Source organism: Periplaneta americana, chromosome 11 (genome assembly GCF_040183065.1).
Source record: "Periplaneta americana isolate PAMFEO1 chromosome 11, P.americana_PAMFEO1_priV1, whole genome shotgun sequence".
In the NCBI taxonomy this organism is placed as follows: domain Eukaryota; kingdom Metazoa; phylum Arthropoda; class Insecta; order Blattodea; family Blattidae; genus Periplaneta; species Periplaneta americana.
In genome coordinates this window covers 9,104,546-9,127,483 of record NC_091127.1, presented here as the reverse complement: position 1 = coordinate 9,127,483, position 22,938 = coordinate 9,104,546, and the positions used below count along the sequence as shown (strand labels likewise).

The following is a 22,938-nucleotide window of genomic DNA, read 5'->3' as shown; positions in this document are numbered from 1 at the left end:
CCATTTTAATATTATCTTCCCATATGTCTTAATAGTTTACATAATTTTAATCACAACATAGCCATGGCTTGTCAGTATATCTTTTCATTAATAAGTTAGTCTTCCTTGTATGTAATCGTGAAAACTTTGTAACTAATTCAACAGTTCATAGCATAAATACACGTCAAAAAATGACTTTCATACTCCATCGGCAAGTCAATCGTGCTATCAAAAAGGAGTGCGTTATATGGCAGTAAAAATTGTAATAGCCTCCCTATCGATATAAAAAATGAAAGTCAAAACATAAAATTATTTAGGGCCAAATTAAAGAAGTACCTAATTTCTCACGCCTTCTATTCTGTAGGTGAATTCATGACATTCAATAACACTTCATAAAATTGATACTAAAACTATGTGTTGTACTAGTAGACTATATTGTAAATCTCGTCTGTGTATATATGTATATATATATATATATATATATATATATATATATATATATATTAAGATTTTATAATAGTATTAAGTTTTTTGACTTGTTCCATATTCTAGCTGTAAGCATGTATGAATACCATGGAATGTTAATAAATACAATACAATACAATACAAAGAATCCTCTATCATATCATGAATGGCAAAAAACTGTGGTCCATTCAACCTGAAATAACGCCTAAGCGTATCACCATTCAAATCGAAACCAGTGTCCAAAACTCGCCCTTATTTTCGTAAGATACAATGTGATTTTCAGGTATTTCTGGCTTTAATTTTTGGCATATTTTTTTCTTTTAATTAATAAAATATGTTCATGTAACTCCATTTTCTCATCATCTGAATACTCAGATTCAACGTAGCGTTCGTACGTAATTTGTAAAGTATACAGGTTATATACTATTTAAGTACGACAATATATGTACGTAAATACATAACCTATAATATTTCCCCCAACGAGTGATTACTATAATCAGAAAAATGCTTTCTGCATGAAGGCAGTGCATAGATGATCATAGCGAGGTGTGATCTGTGATAGCGAGAACTCGCCAAGTGTGTGGAGGAAGGCTCTTCGCCTCTTTCTCGCAACACATTTCTCGCTAGCGAAAACTCTTCAAGTGTGTTACGGGCCTTAGGCCTATATGTGTTAGGCATTGTAGGCACTAATCTACATTTTCTTGATGTTCTAAGTTTGGCTTAATAACCAGGGCTGTGGAATCGAAGTTGAAAGCAATTTGAGTGAAGTGGGTAAAAATGCACAAACTTCTATTCCCACCTGATGTAAAATGTTTTTAAGGAAATGTTTCACACTTTTGCTAGTGCTAACTGCCGGCGCCCCCACTCTTGCAGGGATTCAACGTCACATTCAATTAGTTACATTGTGTGGGAATAATGCTTTGTAACCTCTAACCCGGACTCTTAAGAACCAATTTCTACCGTAGCCTACAATAACCACTAGATTCATATGTAAATACGGATCATGAACATTTAGTCTGGTGGTAATAAATAACTACCTACATGATATTTATAAATAAGTTCTCTTCTTAATTCTCTACAAGCGAGTATAAGCAATCATGAGTTAGTTAAAATATATTTGGCCTACGCTTAATTTCAGTTAAGTCTTGGGGAGGAAAAAGAACTCAATTTTTCTCCGAATCATATTTTGTGGACGTTCATTTCACTGGTGTATCAACGGTTAAAGTCCTCTTCAGAGACAAAAAAAAAGATAAATACAAAAATACCATAATAAAAGAAAGAAAAGAAAAGGGACAGAAAAGAAATATTAGGGTCTATATTAAGTTCAGTCATTTTCATCGCAGATAAAATGTCCTTTTTAAAAAACATATGAATACTGTAAGCTTAGCTAATTAATAAAGGCCTATGTGATTAAAATAGTCTGCACCTGTGGAGTAACGGTCAGCGCGTTTGGCCGCGAAACCAGGTGGCCCGGGTTCGAATCCCGGTCGGGGCAAGTTACCTGGTTGAGGTTTTTTCCGGGGGTTTCCCTCAACCCAATACGAGCAAATGCTGGGTAACTTTCGGTGCTGGACCCCGGACTCATTTCACCGGCATTATCACCTTCATCTCAATCAGACGCTAAATAACCAAAGATGTTGATAAAGCGTCGTAAAATAACCTATTAAAATAAATAAATAAATAAATAATAATAATAATAATAATAATAATAATAATAATAATAATAATATAGGTACTATTATTCGTCGCAGCCTCGTCAGACTTTATTATTATTATTATTATTATTATTATTATTATTATTATTATTATTATTATTATTATTATTATCACCTATTTTAAATTGGCAACCACTGACAAAGGTGGTAACGTCCTGAAAAAGTATCACCGGTACAATTTTGAATAAGTTAGGCTTACATACCGATAGACCTACTTAACCATTTAGTTTAGGTCTACCACTCTCCTATAGTAACTAAGTTAATTGTAGGTGCATGAGAGAAGTTGTCTTCAGATTACAACCTACTTATTATTTACTCACAAAATATAATTTTATTTCAACTAAAAGTTAAAATAGGCTACTAATTTAGAAATAAATTGGGCTCCAGAAAACAATAAATAGGCCCATACCGCTTTTCGAATTACATGTGTAGCGGTGACGTGACACTTAGGTAAGCAACTCCTGTAGCCATGCAACTTCTGGACAGTAGTTCGACTCTTATTGCCTATATACAGGCAGTTGCTAACCCAAAAGCATTTTAACACACGCTTGTGTATAGCCAATGTTCGGTAGGTACTTTCATTGAGAACGAAACATTGTTGATGTGACTTGAAACAGTCTAAAACACATTCTCGGACGCGTCTAATAGAATCAAATGAAGTGTTGTCACCAGAGACCACTCAGAGTGGGGTGTAGGCTATTAGATAGACCCCTTATTTCCATTATTTATTTTTTTTATTTAATTGATCAACCTCTGATCTTTCGTGTATTTTCAAACTGATATTATTTTGTATGATACTGGATAAGGAAGAGGCGACTTGAATAGGAAAGGGCAATTTTCCGAGATGCCAATGACCAAGGCCTGTAGGTTTTCGGGATAGGTCTTTTAGGCCTAAATTTAATTCGGTTATGAAATGTATGATATTACTCATATTATTTTGAACCTTTATGGATCAGCGTTCACTCCATTTATGTATTTTACAATCAGTGGCGTCATTCAGCCAGTTCGTACTGGTTCGCCCGAAACGCTCGTTAAATTTGTCGCAGTTCGTAGAACCGGTTGTTAAATGTTTTAAGTTAAAAAAAACAGTTTTTACAGACGGGAAGAACATAACACGAAATTCTCTAGCTTTTTAATATTGCACAAAATATAGCGCAAAAATAAACGGCAATACAGTTCGAAGAGATCATACTTTATTAGTTTATTATTAACCGGTACGTCGTTGTTTCCTGTCCAAATGTGCAGACATTTAGGACAGGAATATAACATGCCTGCAAACTTGAAAACGATCTGCGATTATTTCGGCAGTCGCATACCCTTTCCTCTTCCAATGCTAATACAGCATACACAACAATGAAACGTAATACAGTATTCATAAATATATTATTTATAAAACAAATAAAATGGACTATCAACTAAGTACACTATTAAGGACATTATTAAGATGGTCGTTTTCCTCTTTTGAGATCTCTACAATTTTTTATTCCATATCAATGAAATAAATTTGTTTCATTAAAAGTCTTGACAACACTGATTGCATTATTAAGCATAGATTTGAATCTAATTCGCAGAAAGCAATAAGTGTACTGCAATGAAGTGTAAAAGATTTTAATCAAGTTTCTTTTGGTCTATTGGTGACAGAGGTACGGCACGTCTAAAGAAAATACATTTTTAAAAAAGTAAAATAGATTATGTATCGTGGTTGATGTTTCAGAAAGGGGAAAGTTAAACTGGTAAATGTTCAGTACATCATCGCCATTTTGTATTTTTGGTCCAGGGAAAATAATACTCGTCACATATTCAAAGTTAGTTGGCGTTGTGAATATTTTGTACTCCACTTCTTCGTGACGCAAATAATCATTTGCGAGTTTTAAAATTTCTCTACCTACACATAATTCTATAATAGCATGTTGCATTGCAATTTTCCTCTAGTTGTAGCCCATTATTATTAGGTACCTTATTTAATATTTTACATACAAATTATGAAATTTGTAGTTACTAGAGGAGAAAACCGGTTGTTAAAAATGTTGAATTACACCACTGCTTACATTGTTATACCTAATTATTAAACCTACACTAACTTATAAGTTATCTGTACCATAAGACAATCAGAACAATAAATAAACTACAATGGAATCTAAACGTGCCAATATTCAAAATTGTATGTAACGATTAAAACTAACAATTTTTAAAAATCTAAATCAGCTGCTTAATAGAAACGTAAACGTGTGTACTGCCTTAAAGGAACTTCCTCCTGCTGCAAAACAACTTTCAACACCCACGACGCGAGGAACAATAAAATTGTTTCAAAACGATGAGGATCTTTAGAAAAACATGCACACAAATACTTGTCCACAATTTAAAATGCGGGTCGAATTATGGACAATAATAGTCAAAAATAAAAGGCCTACGTAATTTTTTAACCTATTTTGGCCTACACATATGATACAACTGCAAAATAAATAAATAAAATAAAATAAAAAATTCTAACACATAGCCTAATTATTTTACAATCAGCTGGCATGTTTACAAAATATAATTATAGCGCTTACCAGCGATATAGAAAGTTTCATTTTTATTAATTCACACATCGATAAGAACAGCAGTTCCTTGAAGTGCATGTTATAATACGAGTAATACTTCCGGAGAAGAGAGCTCTGGGCAAAGAAAAGCTATAAAAAAATCGTTGAAATTCTTTAGCAGTAGTAGTAGTAGGCCTAACGATAGTAGTAGTAGTAGTAGTAGTAGTAGTAGTAGTAGTAGTAGTAGTAGTAGTAATGATTTTTAATAATTATCGTCATAAATCACGAATTAGAGCCTATAGGCCTGATTTGGCACAATCGAAAGTCATCGGTCGTGCTCAGTGTGTTACTTTTTCGTTTGCACTGTTATTGTGCTAGGAATTCTGTTTTTGTTCATCTTCAAAACATGTTTAATCCAATTATTTTTTTTCTTTCCATTATAGCAATAATAATAATAATAATAATAATAATAATAATAATAATAATAATAATAATAATAATAGTGTAGGCCTAAACGTTTTAGCAAATTAGGAGCGAAAGTAACGTTGTTGTAATTTAATTAATATATAACTATATCAGTAGAGAGCTGCAAGAAGTACAACATCCCACATGTAACTCATTTTTTTTTTTAATTTTGGATAAGGCGAGTTTTGCACTTCATAGCCTCAATTCTTCGGAAGACAAAAACGGCAATTTTATTGTTGCACATAGGCCTATAACGAGTGAATGATTATTTTCAATCATAATTAAGTCACAATGTTAAAATTTTTAATATGGTACCTATCTAATTTTTTATCCTTTAACGTTTATTAGGTAATTCTTGATGAATGATAAATAATTCATTTTATTTCGAGCTTATTTGAAAATGGCCGATAAAATAAATGTAAGTTGAATTACGTAAGACGGTCCATAACAAATGATTGTTCATGAACAACAATTAGGCGCCAAATGACAACGGAACTGTGTACTTAAAAAACTCCTTTTTCAAAATAATTCCTTAATACTATTTTATTGTTTAGTCTACTTTTATTCTATCAACTTTCCTTGACAGTGACAAAAAACGAAATAAGAATAAACTTACCGGCAGAACATAACGGCGTGTGACAGACTATCAAAAGTGTAGCCGTCATCAGAATCTTCTGCAGCCCACCGGTTGACACAAACATGTTGCATATTCCAAACGTCCGACTTCTGTCATAGTACCTTTCTTCCTCTTCCATTTTCCTACACTCTTTTTTGTTAATTCTTTGTCCACACATCTTCTGACAATACACCCACGGATAAAGGCTAAGCTACACTGTCACACAGGAGCAGTGGCACACCTGAAGATCACAAAACACCTACAAATTTTTACTATATTAAACAGAACTACTGTTCATAGTCGCACATTTGTCCACACATGTTTAAAGATGTTTCAGACATTCCATTATCCTTTTGTAATAGAGCAGCATGTCCTCGGAAACCTTGGAGGACACCTGTAGCACACGGAACGTCACCTTTGTACACAGAAGTTACGGTTTATCGATATGTTGTGAAAACATTAATGTTTTTACACCAGCGATACACTGATCATACAAATTGAATATCATTTTGATACATAAAAGCACATTTCGCATTTGTAAAACTCATGTAAGGACCAAAAGTTAACAACAAACAGCGACACATCACAAACACATACTCCCTCGTGTTTCTCTCTCCTTTGACCATTCTGGTATGCCGGCGTCCAACACTTTAAAAGTCTTGCGCATGCGCAGTAGTCAACCATAGTCGCGTTGTTGCGAAGTCACTTAAAAGAAGTATGGAGGGGGAGTTTGAACAGAACTTTGTTTAAACGACCTAATTCAACAATGAAATAATAATGAATGTTTATGTAATTGATGTAGAACGTATAAAAGAGATGAGACAAAACAGAATTTCAACATATCGTTTTGATAATATAACGCATGGTCTGTATGTTTTGTAAATGCGAAATGTACTTACGGAACATATTTTCGTAACATTGATAAACGTTAGATTCAATAACCTTTAGTAAATTTGAAAACAATTTTAGTAAGTGCAAGACTAGCATAAAATAACTTTGATTGATTTAAATGTAATTTTAGGAATCATAAAAATTACATCAAAATAATTCTAACGCCTAATACTAAGAAAACAGGAATGTAAGATGGTTTCATTAAAAATAAATTAGTACAATAATACAGTAATTATATTCACGCTTATTTGCGACTTCACTCTTCCAGATTCTTGCTATTTTTTATATTATTATTTCAGTGAAGATATTACGGAAAGGTGTTAATTTTTGTTATCGACTGAAAATCTTGCGGCAAACTCTCAAGTGTTTCAGAAATAAATTCGCAATTCTGTCACTGGTGGCAGCACTAGCAGATACAAGCACGCCTCCTGCCTGTACCTTACCGAAATGCTGATCGGGTGAAAAGTGGACCGGTTTGTTTCTCACAGTACCGCTACTGTGGTCTAGTGGCTAGAGCACTGGACTTATACCGGTTATACTGTGGATCCTGGTTCGATCCCCGGTGTACTTCCGATTTATAACTTGTGTTGGACAAACTCGTCGTCCAGGCAACACAGGTTTTCTCTTGGAGCTCCAGTTCCTTTGTGGCCTTCCAAAAATTCTCCATCACAATGTCATCATTGTGGATGTAGCGTAGACCAGCCTCCTATAGCGCACCCTGCGCAAAGACTGTCGGTAAATTAGTCTACATAACTGACTTCATATGGGTGAATGATGAACAGTATCTGCCATTAGTAAAAAAAGTTTTCCACAGTTTCAGTTAAAATTTGACTTTACCCTTGCTTACGTACTGGGTTGGGGACAACTCGCCACAGAAAATTGGCAACAGAGGCAACTCGCCACATAATTGAAATTCGTATCAAAGACAATTACCCACACATTAAAAGTCAAGGCAATACCCAAATTCGCAGCAATTTATAATATATTTCTATGGTAACACAAGACAAATCCAGAAGCTGTAAACTAATTCGGAACTATGGCGGAAGAAATTCGCTTCACAAAATCAGAAAGAGGCTTTGACAAATTAATATATCTTGGCTACATGTACACGAGACTTAGAGAAAATAAGAATGGAGTTGTTTGGCGCTGTGACATGCGTGGCAGGTGTAATGCAGCAGTCACGTTATCAGAAGATGGAAGCAGTGTCGTCAAAGAACCGTCTGAACACAAGAATCATTCTGCAGACTGGGGAAGGATTAAGGCAAAGGAATGTGTAGAGAACATGAGGCAAGGGCAGGGACTTCCCGAGAACCAACGTCTGTCATTATTCAAAATGAGTTACAGCGTATTGCAAGCGAAGCCAATGTGAATCTACTGAAGAAACCATCTATTAAAAAAGCTATGCGCCGTGTCAGGAAGCTGCACCTACCACCTGAACCAAGACAATTTGACGAACTGAAAGTTATAGCTGACAGATACACTAAGAAAGGTGGTTGTTGTATTTTGAACCGGAGGACAACGTGAAAGTTATCATATTTGCTACTAATTCACATTTAAACAAATTGTCTATTTGTGGCGAATTGTCCCTATTACCAATTTTCTGTGGTGAATTGTCCGGAACCGTTACGTACTTTATATACAAGCTGGGTTATAGCACACAAAATACAGCTATCGACTGGTTCCGGCATTATGCTGATTCCGCCGCTAGCAGCGGTCTTTCTTTCCACAGAATCCTAGCAGAACATTTGGATGACACTGGCATTTGAGACAGTACCGGATTAAGCTATTGCAGAGCCTGTAGCATATTACGTAGAGGCCCTCAAATTTATAAAAATGCACATAAATATTTAAAAATGTCATTTACGTGAACAGTAAAATAACGTGCCATGCCAGTTAAATGTAAATATATTATTAGAAGCTATTCTAGCCTGGCATGCTTTTGATAAACGTATGAACAACAGGAATTTTGTTCCGAATTAAAACAATGTGTCCCTTATGGTTTGATGTGCGCTGAATACGAAAATGCATCTCTTTTCTTCGTATCACGTAAGGTTTTGAAGATATACTATGATTTCACTTTTCGATAAGCGCTCCCCCAGAAAACATCTGGCGCGGGTTGGGGGTATAAACCAAAACGAAAGCTAATGCATTTTATGAGTTCATGACTTATTTCCGGTTTCTTATGGTTGTTGGCATGTTCTTTTGTGCGGTACTTCTAATAAATAAATAGATATTGGTTCCTTCTATTCAGTAAATTTCATAACTGTTCAAAGTGAGGTCTACGCAATAAGCAAACGAGATGTGGTTTTCAGCATTTAAAGGAAAAATTTACCAGTTTGAGTGAAGGCAAATTAAAAGAGGGAATTTTCATCGGTCCACAAATTCACAAAGTTATGGCTGACTCCTTGTTTGAGAAAAAACTTTCCGTTACAGAAAGAATGACATGGCTGCTTTCAAAGATGTTTGCTCAAATTTTCTTGTAAATTCTAGGGCATACTACATAGAATTTATTAGGAAACCATGTTAAGTGCATATAACAAAATGGAGTGTAATATGTCTCTCAAAATACACTTTTTCATTCTCATTTCGATTTATTTCCTCCTAACTTTGGAGCGGTAAGCGACGAGCAAGGGGAAAGATTTCGTCAAGAAATATCTGAAATGGAAAGGTGATATAAAGGAAGATCATCATCTAGCATGCTTGCAGACTATTGTTGGTTCCTTGTAAAATACAGTCCCAGGTCTAGTTATGAACAGAAGTCATCCAGAAACTTATTTTAATTGTAAGTTCAAATTCCGAGATTTTTCTCATTATTTGGATAAAATATTTTTATTGTTGTTTTGTTTTAAACTATGTAATATCATTTTTGTATCCAGTACACATTTTTCAAGTATTAAGAGGCATTTTGAATCCCTAGTGTGTTGTAATTTTATCAGTACCAGTGAAAAATTAAAAACAAGTAAGTTTTGTTATGTCTTGCTCCGAAATAAGTAAAAATTTGTTGTTCAGTGATCAGTAGCTGCACGTGATGAATAAAATATTGGAAAACCAATTTTTCCTGGTTCAGATTCAAATTTATTATCTAGCATTATTGCATGAGACTCAAGCACAGTCTACTATATACAGTCACGAAGCTTGAGTTTTGAGGGTGCTAGAAACAATAAACTGTGACGGTACTATTTTACATTGCCTGTAATGAGGCGATATTAGCGATCCTAGTGGTGAGCAACTATCTAATGTTTGCATATTTACTACGTATTGAGCTTCGCAAACGTATATAGTAGACTGTGACTCAAGTATGACAAATCAATTAGTCAATGCAAAAATGTCTCAAAATATCTCTTACCCCCTCCCCCTCACCCCAAGTTCATAGCCTCTATGACCGTCACTGTTACTATTTACATATAAGTAAATTGTAATTTTTATTGTAAATGATTTCCTACGTTTTCTTATCTTAATGTTTTTTTCTTTTTCTTTCCAAGTGTCACAAAATTGTTTTGTTTACTTATTATTCTTTATGAATTGATTAGTAGGCCGATCTATCGAACCCTTATTTAGGGCGGCTTTTGTTTCTACAAATTATCTGCAAATACCAATAACAAAATTGAAATTTAAAAATTAGCTCTTCTAGATTTAATGGAAGAAAATTTGGATAACTATGTTACTGCTCATTAGAGTGAGGTTGTTCAATCTGTCTTGACTGATGATGTTCCTTAGTTTAGTTTTTGGAAATGAGATGGCGATTGGAAGTCTGGACAGTGTAATAACAAAACAAACTGCAAAAGATCCATGAAATTTAAAAAAAAAGAACTGCCATCTATTTCTCCAGTGTGTCATACAACAGAGTAGCTCATTGGAAGAAAATAATTATTCGGATTTCACTTGGAAATATCCTCTAGAACTCTCGTGTTTTAGAAGCAAGAAGAGTTTTGGCAAGGAGAAGTAATTGAAAGATTGTTCGCAAGTTTCTAGTGCCAGAATTAAACTTCATGGCTAAGAAATTGACTTGATTGACTGGAACAAGTGCAGTGTCACGGAGTCACCAGTGATAGCTCATACAAAAACTGAGGCTCTTCTGAAAATACTGAGTGACATAAATTTATAACAAATTGATATTCCTTGTTTCCCTTGCCATACCCAGGCTGTTGAAAGACTAGTAAAATTGGTCAGCGATGGTGCTTCTTCTGTATGTGGCTATGATGCATACATTCGTTCAAGGAAAGAATTACCTAGTTATGAAAAGAAAAGTGAGTACTTTTTCATCTATGCTGCAGAAACACTGATAACAGAAAGCAAGATATTGAATGAGTGGGTGAGCGGACAGAACTTGAGAGCAGCCACCTTTCTGTGATGAGTTCTGGGTTGTTACAGCCTGAAAATATTAAGAGTTCTCTTCAGTTATCTGGCTACTAAAGTAATATTACAATTTTTAAAGTAACAGAAAATATAAAAAAATATACTGAATATTACAGTCTGTAGCAAGCAAAGAGCTGCGAAATTATTTAAATATATATTTAGATAAAATTCTTGAACTTTAAAGCTAATGCGTACCGGCTAAAATCCTTCATACGAGGTTCAAATTTGGTAGACAATAAATAACCCATAAGACAACTTTTTAGACCCCACTTTTTTGTTTCTTAAAAAAATTTTTAACCACCGATTTAGTTACACCCTACTCTACACTGTCCATTTCCTGCCACGAAAGCATCAGCAATACAGAGAAAACTCAGTCGCTCCTGTCCACACTTCATCTGGTGTGTTATGGTATACATTCAATAAAGAAAATATAATTAATAATGGAACACATAAATAAACTGCATTATATTTATTTCAATCTTAATCATATTCACAAGCCTTATTAGAAGCAATTCTTTAAAAATCCAAATACCAACCCAACCCAGGGTATAAACATTTCACATAGTTACAAGGATCCTATAAATCTCATCTATTTTTTTTAATCTTAATCCGTTAGTCTTCTCACATGGCTGCACAATTTTAACTCCTGAGCTTTTAATAAAAGTACACTGAACTTTTCCTTACGAAAGTAAACAGGTCAGTATAATAATGCTGTCTGTTTTGACATGGTATGTAGGCACGCCGAGGGGGTGAGAGGTGCGGGCCAATGGAAGTACTCTCTCTTCCAAGAAGATGAACAAATGAGGACATCGCTGTAGAAATAAATAACGTAGCAAGAGAAAAATTCGAAGCTAATTAAACGTGCAACATATGTTCACAAATGAAATAATAATACCGTGCGATACAAGACACGTATTCACATGCAATGGAACAAACTAAAGTCGTAATAACGCAAGACTGATTCTATCGATGTCATTTCTCTTCCGACTGTACTCTTGAATATCATTCAAGCTATCTCATGGCCTTTCCTGTCACCTGCTCTTCCTTGTTGCATTGTTTCATTCGCATTCCGTCGGTATTCCTTTAATAATAAAGCACTGAATGTAAGTTTTTCATGATACACTATTGAAAAGAATGTTGAGATACAGGAATTATTTTAGTTATGAATGTAGTGAGAGCTTGATAAGCTAGCAGCATGTGCTTTTCTGCTGGCAAAGCTCAATTTCGTACAAATTTTTCTTGTTAAAACAACGAATTTATTTCTACCTTTACTGTTCATTTAATTAACTGGAACAGGAATTAGTAGTATTACGGATTTAGGCAACTTTACCCTACAATCTATGTAGAGATTAATTTTTTGGTCCCACAGAATTATCTGTGATGGTTACCATTTATTATTTACAGAGAAAAATTTGGTCCAGCACTGAGGATCCAACCAGTCTCCCAGTTCTGCGCACTGAGTGCTCTTAACCACTGAGCTACACCAAAGTTCAATCCACCGCACCAGATCGAATCTTTCTTCTTTGGTTCGTTTCCTTTAGTGACCTTACTCCGTGTTCCCAGTCGACAAGTCACTCAAATTGAGTACGTTCCTTGTGTGATGGCTGTCGACTTAAAAATATACAAGTAAATATGTCAACATAATATGTAAGTCGAACACTGAGGGAAAAGAACCAAAGGAGAAAGATTCGATCTGGTGAGGTGGGTTGAATTTCGGTATAGCTCAGTGGTTAGAGCATCCAGTGCACAGAATTGGGAGATCTGGGTTCGAGCCTCTGCACCGGACCGAATTTTTCTCCGTTAATAATAAATGGTTTACCCTACAAGTTCTCGAAGTTCAGCAGATGTTTCAACAAGGAAAATACTTTGCTTTACTGTATGCCTTATTATTATTAAAAATATTTCTGAATACAGTTCAGAAAACTTATTGAAATTGACAATGTAAAGAACCTGCAGAATTGTTGCCAGCTTAGTGCAACAACTAATAAAAAAAATTCAAACATTGTACTTTGTTGGACTTAAGCAAACAAGAAGCCGGGAAAACCCAATGTGCCACCCATCAAAAAGCAACCTAATGGCTTCGTAAGAATGCTAGTAACTTAGGTTTGATTCCCTCTGTAGCATTTATTATACTACCTATTTACTTTGCATTGTGTGTAACAAAATTAATTCATTGTAGGTAAAAAGGAATTTAATATAAGAAATGTAAATCATTTCAATGCTAAATATTATTACCAATAACAAAAACTGCAATGCTTATTTTACCCAAATAAAATACAAATTCGGGAACATTCTGATAAATACATCAATGTTCTGGGGAAAAATATTGTCAAAGGACAGAAAGTTCTTCCTGGGGACAATCACTCGAAAACTGGGACTTTGGTGGCCTTAGCATTTGCTAGAAGGTAAAACATATTAACTTGTAATAAATTAATCACTAGAACAGCCATTTTCAACCAGTGTGCCTTGAGAAAATGAAAGTAGTAAAGGTTGTTGTAGTAAATTGGAAAAATAAATGTAAAAATAATAGAAAGTGAGTCTACAAGAGTCAACATTAAGCGAACATGGCACAAGCCAACATTCAGTAAACATATTTCCTCTAAAACCCCGAGTTCGGAACCATTGGTTTAGATTATAAAAGTGTGGCACAGGATTTTAAATTACACCTTTAATGTGCATAAGTTGAAAAATATTGAAAAACAGTGCTCTAGAAAGAAATGACTCATCCAACTTAGTAGGAGGGGGGGGGGAGAGAAGGGGGGAAAAAAAAAACAAAATTGCTTCCTTAAAAATATACTATGAAAACTTTCACTTACAGCTTCCTGTTCCATGTATTATTAATATAACAAGCTGATATTTGGATGGGGAACGCCAAATGAAAACACATTGTAATGTAAGTATTTTTTTATTTACTTTCACATCATTACATTAAAAGAAGAAACCAAGAATCTTTCCTCCGAGATGTTTCCGTCTGGCTTCTTCATGATCCATGATACCACCACTTGTTGTTAGTACAACAAACCTGAAAATATAATATACATAAAAATAAATAATTACAATTCAAAATGTTGAGAGGGCACAGCTATATAGCTATTTTGAAAGTCAGAATTTAAATTTATGTAAATGAGGTAACATGACATGGCCCTAGGCTCGACAAAGAAAGAAGAAGTGCAAGAAACCTTTAACCGGATTGTAAACTGGGCAGACGAAAACCAGCTCCAGATCAACAAAGACAAAACAGTACAAATGATGTTCAGGAGGGGAGGTAGAAAGACGAACGACACGCTCTACTACAAAAATGAACCACTAAAAGTCACCAATGCATTTAAATATTTGGGAGTAACACTGCAAACAACGACAAAGTCCTTCCGGATCCATGTCAAAGAAAGGGCAACATCAGCAATCAAGGCAATATATGATATTAAGAATGTAAGGCAGCTCAGCTTGGACACTGCTATTAGACTCTTCGAGGCAAAAATTGTCCCGATAATAACCTACGGCATTGACATCATATGGACCAGCCTCAGCCTAAGAGATCTCAGAACTATGGAAAACGTCAAAGTGCAGTTCTTAAAAGCAGCTCTCGGGATCTAAAACACGCGCCATCGAGAATAGCCTACAAGTTGGCAAGGGAAAATTTCTTAGTAGAAGACCTACGGTACAAATTGCCATCTACCGAGAGTTCGACCAGACTGCTGGAGGAAAGGAGACAGAAAAGAGACAAGATATGGCTTTACTTCTATAGCACGACCGCGATGACCGACAGAACTTGGGCAGGACCCAACCAAGAACTACGACATACAATAACAATATATATTATTTTAATGTACCAAAGTACATATGATATTTCCATGCAAATATTCTGCATCATCATACGTAGCACGTAGAGCTGAAAACCTGGGTTCAAATCCCGGCACTGGAGAGAATTTTTCTCCGTTCCATTACTCTTTCATACAATAACAAGTCTGGCGACCCACGGCTACCACCACAAACTCTGCAAGACCCAACACTAACACTCTCCTAGTCTGGAATGTGTGTGCGAACTCTGTGATCAGCTCTGCGAAAGATATCACATAATAAAATGCAAGAACAGAATCAAGTCAATTAGCGAATACAGCAAGGAATAATAACAAATCAACTCTTGCACACTTGTGCGCATTTCTTCTTATTATTAAAATACAAGTCTCAAATAGAAAAAAAATTGTAGTGAAAAACAATTATACAAGAAATCCAAACACTATTGGACATCTCTGAAGCAGAAGTGCACAACAAAATAATTATTACTTACTATCACAATGGCTCCACTTTTATTTTCTCTACATTATTAAAACTCATTTAAATCATTCCAATAATGAAACAACTCTGTTCCTCCCAAGTTCCAAGCATTCAAATTATTTTCTCTAATTTTCAATAATATCTGTTTTATTTGAAGTGTAAGCCCACTCGAACAATCTATTATTGAAAATGTCACGCATGACACAAAAATACCATCACACCACTAATCCAGTTATGTTGTTCACCAAGTTATTAGTGTCCATTAAAAGAAGTCACACTAGCTACAATAATCACATTTCTTATCAAAGTATAATAAAGTTATTATAAGAAAGAAGCTCTCATCACCTATACGAGACAAAGAGTATTTACAGGAAGTGATGTGGGATCAGACCATTATCTTATCTCAAAATTGACGCATACTTTTTAAAAGATGACTGAAAATAAAGCCAAAAGAAGATAACATAAAAACTTATAGAATTATAAGGTTCACCTACATCAAGAAAGTGTACAATATCTATACAAAAGAAGAATAAAGCACTACATAGAAGAAAATTAGCAGCAGCAGCATTTATACAAAGAAATAACTGTGTGAGAAAGGCAAATGACCTAAAGATTTTATGGAGACAGTGTTGCTGCCAGTACCAAAAAAAATAATGCCAAGAAATATAACGAGTACGATATCGGCCTGATATCACACTTGGCGAAGATTCTCCTACAAATACTTATATTCTAAGATGGAAGGGCAGGACTATTGGCAAAAGATACCTCGAGAAGAATAAAGAAATGTACACAGTATTTGTGGTCTTAGAAAAGGCGTTTGACAGAGTGGATTTGAATAGACTGATGGGATTCCTAAAGAAAAAATTGTTGTGGATTGGAAAGAGACGAGGCAGTTCAGTAATCTTTATATGAATCAAGTCAGTCACGATAGGAGAAGAAATGTCTGAAGGGGTGAAATAGGCAGAGTACGACAAGGATCCCCTTTATCACTTACCCTGTTCAACATCTACTTGGATGATTTAGTAAAGAACTGTTTTCAGAACATGGGAGGGGTCAGAAATTTCATGTAAAATTTCTATCTCAGGACTAGGAAAAGATGGCGATGCACAACTTCTAATCACTAGATTGTGTTCCAATATGCTTGAGTTAAATCCCAAATCTCTCTGCAGTCCTATATGTTCCCAAAAACTACAATTTAAGAGATTACGCAGGTAGGCCTACGTAATTATGTCTTCAATCAAAGACTTTTACGGCAAAAGTTTTGAGGCTTAATATCTACACAAATTACTCTGTAAAATTATCCCAACTCTAGCACACAGAAAAAAAAATGAAATGATTTTATTTTTCTATGGAATCTTTACTTTTAATGTACCAATGACGGTGAGTCACAGAAGTGTCTGCACAGCTTACATAAGTAGTAGCATCTTGATTAAATTTATACATGGGTTGTAAATAAAGTAGTGTCAACACTGCCAGGAGTGGGTCATGCGCATTCACATGCAATACGAGATAACTGATGATCATAATTGGAGATATTGTCGATGTATGGAATGATAAAACCGGTCGCTATGACAACAGATGTTATTGTGCATGGTTAAATGTACAGCACTATTTTTAACATGCTTACTAATCTTCAGCAGCGATTGTGGATAAAAATTGAGGTAGCCCATGGTAGAAATGCACGCCAATGTCATCAAGGGTTACTTGAAGCTTGTGGCAACGATGCACTACCGTATCAGATGGTTGCAAGGTGGGTCTCTGCATTTCGCAAGGGTTGGAATGAGACAGCACATGTGGCTCACACAAGTCGCTCATCCATTTGTGACGAACAAATGACACATCCTGAAGAAATACCTCCACATGAGAAACATTGCAGCACTCTGGGTTTCTCATAACCTGACAGAAGCACAGAAGTGGCACCAATACACAATAGCTCAACTCCAGAGATACCGCAATGAAGGGAACATATTCCTGCAACGTAATGTTGCCATTGACAAGACGTGGGCACAGGCGTACAAGCCTGAACTAAAGCATCAGTCTAATGAATGGCACACAAAGGATCACCACGTCCAAACAATGTGCGATATGAAACCTCTAGGGTGAAGGTATGCTGATGATGTCATAAGACAGTGAAGATGTATCATTAGCCATGCCGTACATGAAACCAAAATGTCAATGCAGTGTACTACCAACATTTTCTCGAACACAATCTATGTCCAGCTATGCGACGGAAACTTCTACATTTCCTGAGAGAGAATCCACCTTTCATCTTGCATGATAATGCTCGTTGTCATGTCACAGGAGAGAGTGGCTGAACTGCTACAGAGATAGGGTTGGGAAGTATTGGAACATCCTCCGTATTCCCCTGACATGAGTCCTTGTGACTATGACTTGTTTCCACTTAGACTACTTGGAGGCAAGAAGTTTCCAGATATTGCATCAGTGCTTCATGCAGTCCAACAGAGAGATCAACAGAAACAACCTTGCTAACGGCATTAAATGGTTACCACAGATTTGGCAAAAGATACAGGAACATGCTAGTGATTATATTGAAGGGATGTAAATGAATTTTCCATGTAAGTTCAATAATATGTCCATACTATAAGGCAGAGTCCATATAGGTCAATTTCTGTCAGATGCGTTTTCAATTCACTGTGGGCTAAAGCAAGGAGATGCACTATCACCTTTACTTTTTAACTTTGCTCTAGAGTATGCCATTAGGAAAGCCCAGGATAACAGAGAGGGTTTCGAATTGAACGGGTTACATCAGTTGCTTGTCTATGCGGATGACGTGAATATGTTAGGAGAAAATCGACTAACCATTAGGGAAAATACGGGAATTTTACTTGAAGCAAGTAAGGAAATAAGTTTGGAAGTAAATCCCGAAAAAACAAAGTATATGATTATGTCTCGTGACGAGAATATTGTACGAAATGGAAATATAAAAATTGGAAATTTATCCTTTGAAGAGGTGGAAAAATTCAAATACCTGGGAGCAACAGTAACAAAATATATAAATTATACTCGGGAGGAAATTAAACACAGAATCAATATGGGAAATGCCTGTTATTATTCGGTTGAGATGCTTTTATCATCCAGTCTGCTGTCAAAAAATCTGAAAGTTAGAATTTATAAAACAGTTATATTACTGGTTGTTCTTTACGGTTGTGAAACTTGGACTCTCACTTTTAGAGAGGAACATGGGTTAAGTGTGTTTGAGAATAAGGTGCTTAGAAAAATATTTGGGGCTAAGAGAGATGAAGTTACAGGAGAATGGAGAAAGTTACACAATACAGAACTGCACGCATTGTATTCTTCACCTGACATAATTAGGAACATTAAATCCAGATGTTTGAGATGGGCAGGGCATGTAGCACGTATGGGCAAATCCAGAAATTCATATAGAGTGTTAGTTGGGAGGCCTGAGGGGAAAGACCTTTGGGGAGGCCGAGACGTAGATGGGAGGGCAGCAATGAACCTCGGGGTTCCTTAAAAGTAAGTAAGTACTATCTATGTTGCAACTATTTTATTTACAACCCTCGTATTCTCATTCAGTCTACCTACTTGGATATAGTGTTATGAAGGTAAGGAAAGAGTAAATTTGTACTGTACACGTGAATAGTAAAATAAACTACTTAGCAGTCAGTATTAAATTTATTTTGGAGTTGAACTTTACAATTTTCTGCTGAAATATACAACCAGCATCGCACTTTTTACCCATCATTTGTAAGAAGAGGAAATTCATAGTGAAACATAGTGGAACACGTGTTGTCAGCAAACAGCTGGATACACTACGAAGATAGATTAAACTACAATTTTCTTAGGGAGGCTTATGTTTTGCTGCAGAGGCCTGCACATCCTTGTTTATATATTGAGGTAGTCTTAAGTTCCATATCACTTGTTTCATACAGCTTGACAAACTATATTTTTTCATGTTCCGTTCATTTTCTCAAGCAAGATCTATCAATGTTCTGCTATCTGCCACCATTTTTAATTTACATTCGTATCTTATCATACTCGTGGAAGCTGAACACTGTGTTAGCCATGGTTAACGAGAAAGACAGACTTCGGCATGAATCAGTCATGTAGTTATCATGGTCTTGACAATCGCCTAATATAAATACATGTTCAAAGTTCTAAAAAAACAAAGGAATTGCTATATGTTAAACGTGCATTTATATATAAACTTGTTCAATGTTGGCCATGTTATGACTAAGAATGTGACGTCGCGCCGTAGCCTGTCTTTCTCGTTAGCTACGATGTCAGTCAAGTCGAATGTCAGCGACTGAATACACTCATATCATCTGTTGCTATGATACGAGTAGCATCAGAATAACTATGCCCGATCGTACTCTTGTGGTATCAATCCGATTTAACTCTTACAGTTGTTGCAGCTAGCACTTCATTATAGGATTAAGAAATAGATTATTAGAACAGTTTAATTTTTAACGCGAATAAGAAACAGGTAATAAATTTTGATGAAAAGCTTTTCACTCAGCTTTTAGAACATAGCATTCCCATTCTCCCCCTTCCAAAGGAAGTCATAAACAGAACTTAAAACGAAAAATTATGTTTTATAAAAGAAAATATGTTGAAAATAAGTCCTCATATAATAACATATCATGCCATGGATTTTAGAATCGATACATGTACTAGGTAGGTCATGATGTAGGAGGCCATGATTAGTGAAGAATGGTATCTAAGGCGTTGGATAAATAACAAATTATAATTAATTATATAATTTTAATATATATTTTTTTCATTTTAAACGTGTATTTTCATCTTTTTTAAGTTTCAGGGATTATTTAGAAGTGTTCATGGGACTAATGTGATTAAAATATTTTCACATTTTACTTCTGTAAACTTAAGAGGAATATTAAAATCTAATTAATCATCGTGTCTGTTTAGCTCAGTTGACTAAGGCGTGTTGTTATAAAATCCTATAAACCCATAAACCCAAATTCGCAGGTTCAAGTCTCGCCTCCCAAAGGATAAATTATTACAAATTAAAAAAAAATACATATTAGATATGGATGCAATGCACAAATTACGATGTAGTAGATAGAGAAAAGAGAAGGAGATTGAGTGCATGTATATTTAAGAAATGGTAATAAAGAAGTAGAGGTAGTTACATCTAGGGATAAACTCCAGAACATGGATTGCACCCTTTCCCTCTTACTTCAAAATGCCAACCTTGTGCACACAAAATAAATTATTGGCACTGAAAAGTGTCTTTTCGTAAATGTAATGATGCGCATTCGACAAACGCAGACAAATCTGCTCTTTTTAGTATTTTAAGACATAATTTGGTAGGTGCAATCCGTGTTCTAAAATTTTCCCCTCAAACGGCCAGGCGTGAACTCACGAACCTCAGACTCAATGACAAACATGGTAAGCAACACAGAAATGAGAAGATTGAGTTACAAATGGGCCAAAGAAAAGTGACAATTCTTTCAAGCAGCCACAAAAATGTCATTACAATGACAAATTATAATTAAACATACCCAAACTGACGTGATGGCAGCAGATTGTTCGTCCACTTCTCTATGTCATTAATGGGTACATCAAACCTCGGTGATATAACTCCACATTTGTTGAGTCTTCCAGTAAGGTTAACCACTATTTTACCAGAACGGTGATCATCGACAATTTCAAATTCTCCAATGTAACCTGTTTAACAAATAAAATAAAATAATTTTATTAATACTGCGGTAACTTCATTCCCGTAACGCAGACAGTATGTAGTTGGACATATGTACTAACCAAGCTCATTCAGAGAATTTTTCACACATGAAAGGGACAGTATTTAGCACAGACCTGGCAGACGTGGAATCATATTTCCTAAAACCAGTAAATTTGTCCAAAACGAGTGAAATTTGGACTAAACAAGCGCCGAGTTACTTCCTCGTACTTCCCTCACACTTTAAGTGTTTAGAGCTTTCTCCTCAGTCATAACAATATTAGAAATAAGAACAATAATCGTCACTATTCTCAATAGCAGCATTACTTACTATATTAATAACGATCTGACGCATTAACTCCACTCCAAAACAGCAAACTCGTGAAAAGATAAAACTGGGAGAAATCAGTATATTTACTATAATGTTTTAAGACGCTAGACAACAGTATATTAGGCCTATATTTTCGCTATATTACAACACGTAAGACTCACCGTGCTTCATCATTACTGTAAGAAACTTTATTATAACCTTCGACGAAGGCCGTAAAAGTACTTGTCTTTTCCCCCTTTTCTCGGCATTATTTATGGATTTCAAGGCATCACTCAATACGTTCATCCGCACCATTGCTGAAAATAAATTAATATGTTATAACCACAAACAATGCCTGTTTGAATTACAGCCATGTGTATGTTATTAGCAAAGAATTCTATATAACTAATATTTTAATATTAAATGCAAATAATATTTCATCTTATGTGATTAATAATGTTCTACAATAAATTTTTAAAATGTATTAACTCAAAACACCACAAAAAATATTACATACTTGTACGATTACCTCCGATTTAATTTGTCAAAACAGACCCTACATTCACATACAGACAAATCTACCAAAAGGAAATTACACTGTGCCACGTTATGACGTCAGTATGAGGATTCAGTGCTGCCACACAATTAAATAAGAATTCTTTATATAAATATAAATATTTTATTCAATTGTATGTTTCCTCTCATTTGTTATAAGTTATTATTAATAAAACGCATAGAATATTAAACTCTCAATTAACCAAGTTGTATGTACTCGCATATCTGCGAAACTCTGACTTTATTAGAGGTTGGATACATTGGAATGTTCCCATTCCCATTGTAGGATAGCCAAGCGTACAATTTGAAAAGATCTTCTTAATGCGAAATATCCCACAAGATAACTGGATATTTCTCAAATTGCTTAAACCATTGAAAATAATCTCAAAATTATAACACACCATTCTATACTGCGTTCCATAATGTCTGACAGGCGACGAAAACATTTCTGACAGAGAAAGTGAGAAGGATAACACAATTATTGCTTGTGGTGTTTGGGCCATCCCAAATGCTGACCTCTCGCGACTCGTTACCAGTGATGAATTCAGGGAGTGTCTATAGCAAAGACGTTATAATAGTATATAGCGGGAAAACAGTAGAGAAATGTTATGTTTTTAAAAATGTTATGTTTTATTTAACGACGCTCGCAACTGCAGAGGTTATATCAGCGTCGCCGGAATTTTGTCCCGCAGGAGTTCTTTTACATGCCAGTAAATCTACTGACATGAGCCTGTCGCATTTAAGCACACTTAAATGCCATCGACCTGGCCCGGGAAGGCCAGCGCTATACCAACTCGCCAACCAGGTCGACGGAACAGTAGAGATTTCAGATTTTGTAACTAAAAATATAGTTTTATTATATTTCAATTTGGTATGACTTTTCAGTACCTAATGTAAATTGTATTTACATATTTACTCGGTTACAGGATTTCCTATTTTTCTTATTTTTAATTCCAAAATTGGAAGGTGGGGTGAGGTTTGTCTTGTACGGAGGAGGGACCCGAAGACTTACACTGCAACCTGAGGCGAGAGGACGATTAAAAATATGCTACTTAATTTTCATGCACAAAATATAGATATAATTTTATAATCACAGGTGCCAACTTCGA

The 22,938-nt window shown here is 35.3% G+C and overlaps 2 protein-coding genes across 5 annotated transcripts in view; both read right to left on the bottom strand.

The window, feature by feature from the left end:
- Positions 1-6,381, bottom strand: part of sdk (sidekick cell adhesion molecule) — a 460,070-nt gene extending 453,689 nt beyond the window's left edge. For 2 of the 3 annotated variants that reach the window (XM_069838944.1, XM_069838942.1), the window contains exon 1: positions 5,763-6,088. In XM_069838944.1, the coding sequence (XP_069695045.1) occupies positions 5,763-5,940 (178 nt within the window). In that variant the 5' untranslated portion in view covers positions 5,941-6,088. Of the gene's footprint in view, positions 1-5,762 lie in introns of all 3 variants that reach the window. The other variant, XM_069838943.1, reaches the window with a different exon arrangement.
- Positions 6,382-13,895: 7,514 nt separating this feature from the next.
- On the bottom strand, positions 13,896-21,948 carry LOC138708776 (small ribosomal subunit protein uS8A). Of its 2 annotated transcripts, none has more exons than XM_069838940.1 (4): positions 21,792-21,948; positions 21,457-21,591; positions 20,789-20,954; positions 13,896-14,031 (listed from the first exon to the last, which is right to left on the bottom strand). In XM_069838940.1, exons 2-4 carry the CDS (start codon positions 21,587-21,589, stop codon positions 13,938-13,940), a joined length of 393 nt encoding a protein of 130 aa, XP_069695041.1. In that variant the 5' UTR covers positions 21,590-21,591; positions 21,792-21,948; the 3' UTR covers positions 13,896-13,937. The 2 variants fall into 2 exon arrangements, with proteins under 2 accessions (XP_069695041.1, XP_069695042.1); XM_069838941.1 differs by having other exon boundaries at positions 21,804-21,944.
- Positions 21,949-22,938: the final 990 nt, after the last annotated feature.

What these genes read in the sequence shown, in the direction of transcription:
- LOC138708776 (XM_069838940.1), bottom strand. Translation starts at nt 21,589, where the DNA reads ATGGTGCGGATGAACGTATTGAGTGATGCCTTGAAATCCATAAATAAT. An exon ending in TACAGTAATGATGAAGCACG is followed by an intron (nt 20,955 to 21,456) that starts GTGAGTCTTACG and finishes TTTGTTAAACAG; the next exon opens with GTTACATTGGAGAATTTGAA. An exon ending in CTGCCATCACGTCAGTTTGG is followed by an intron (nt 14,032 to 20,788) that starts GTATGTTTAATT and finishes TTATATTTTCAG; the next exon opens with GTTTGTTGTACTAACAACAA.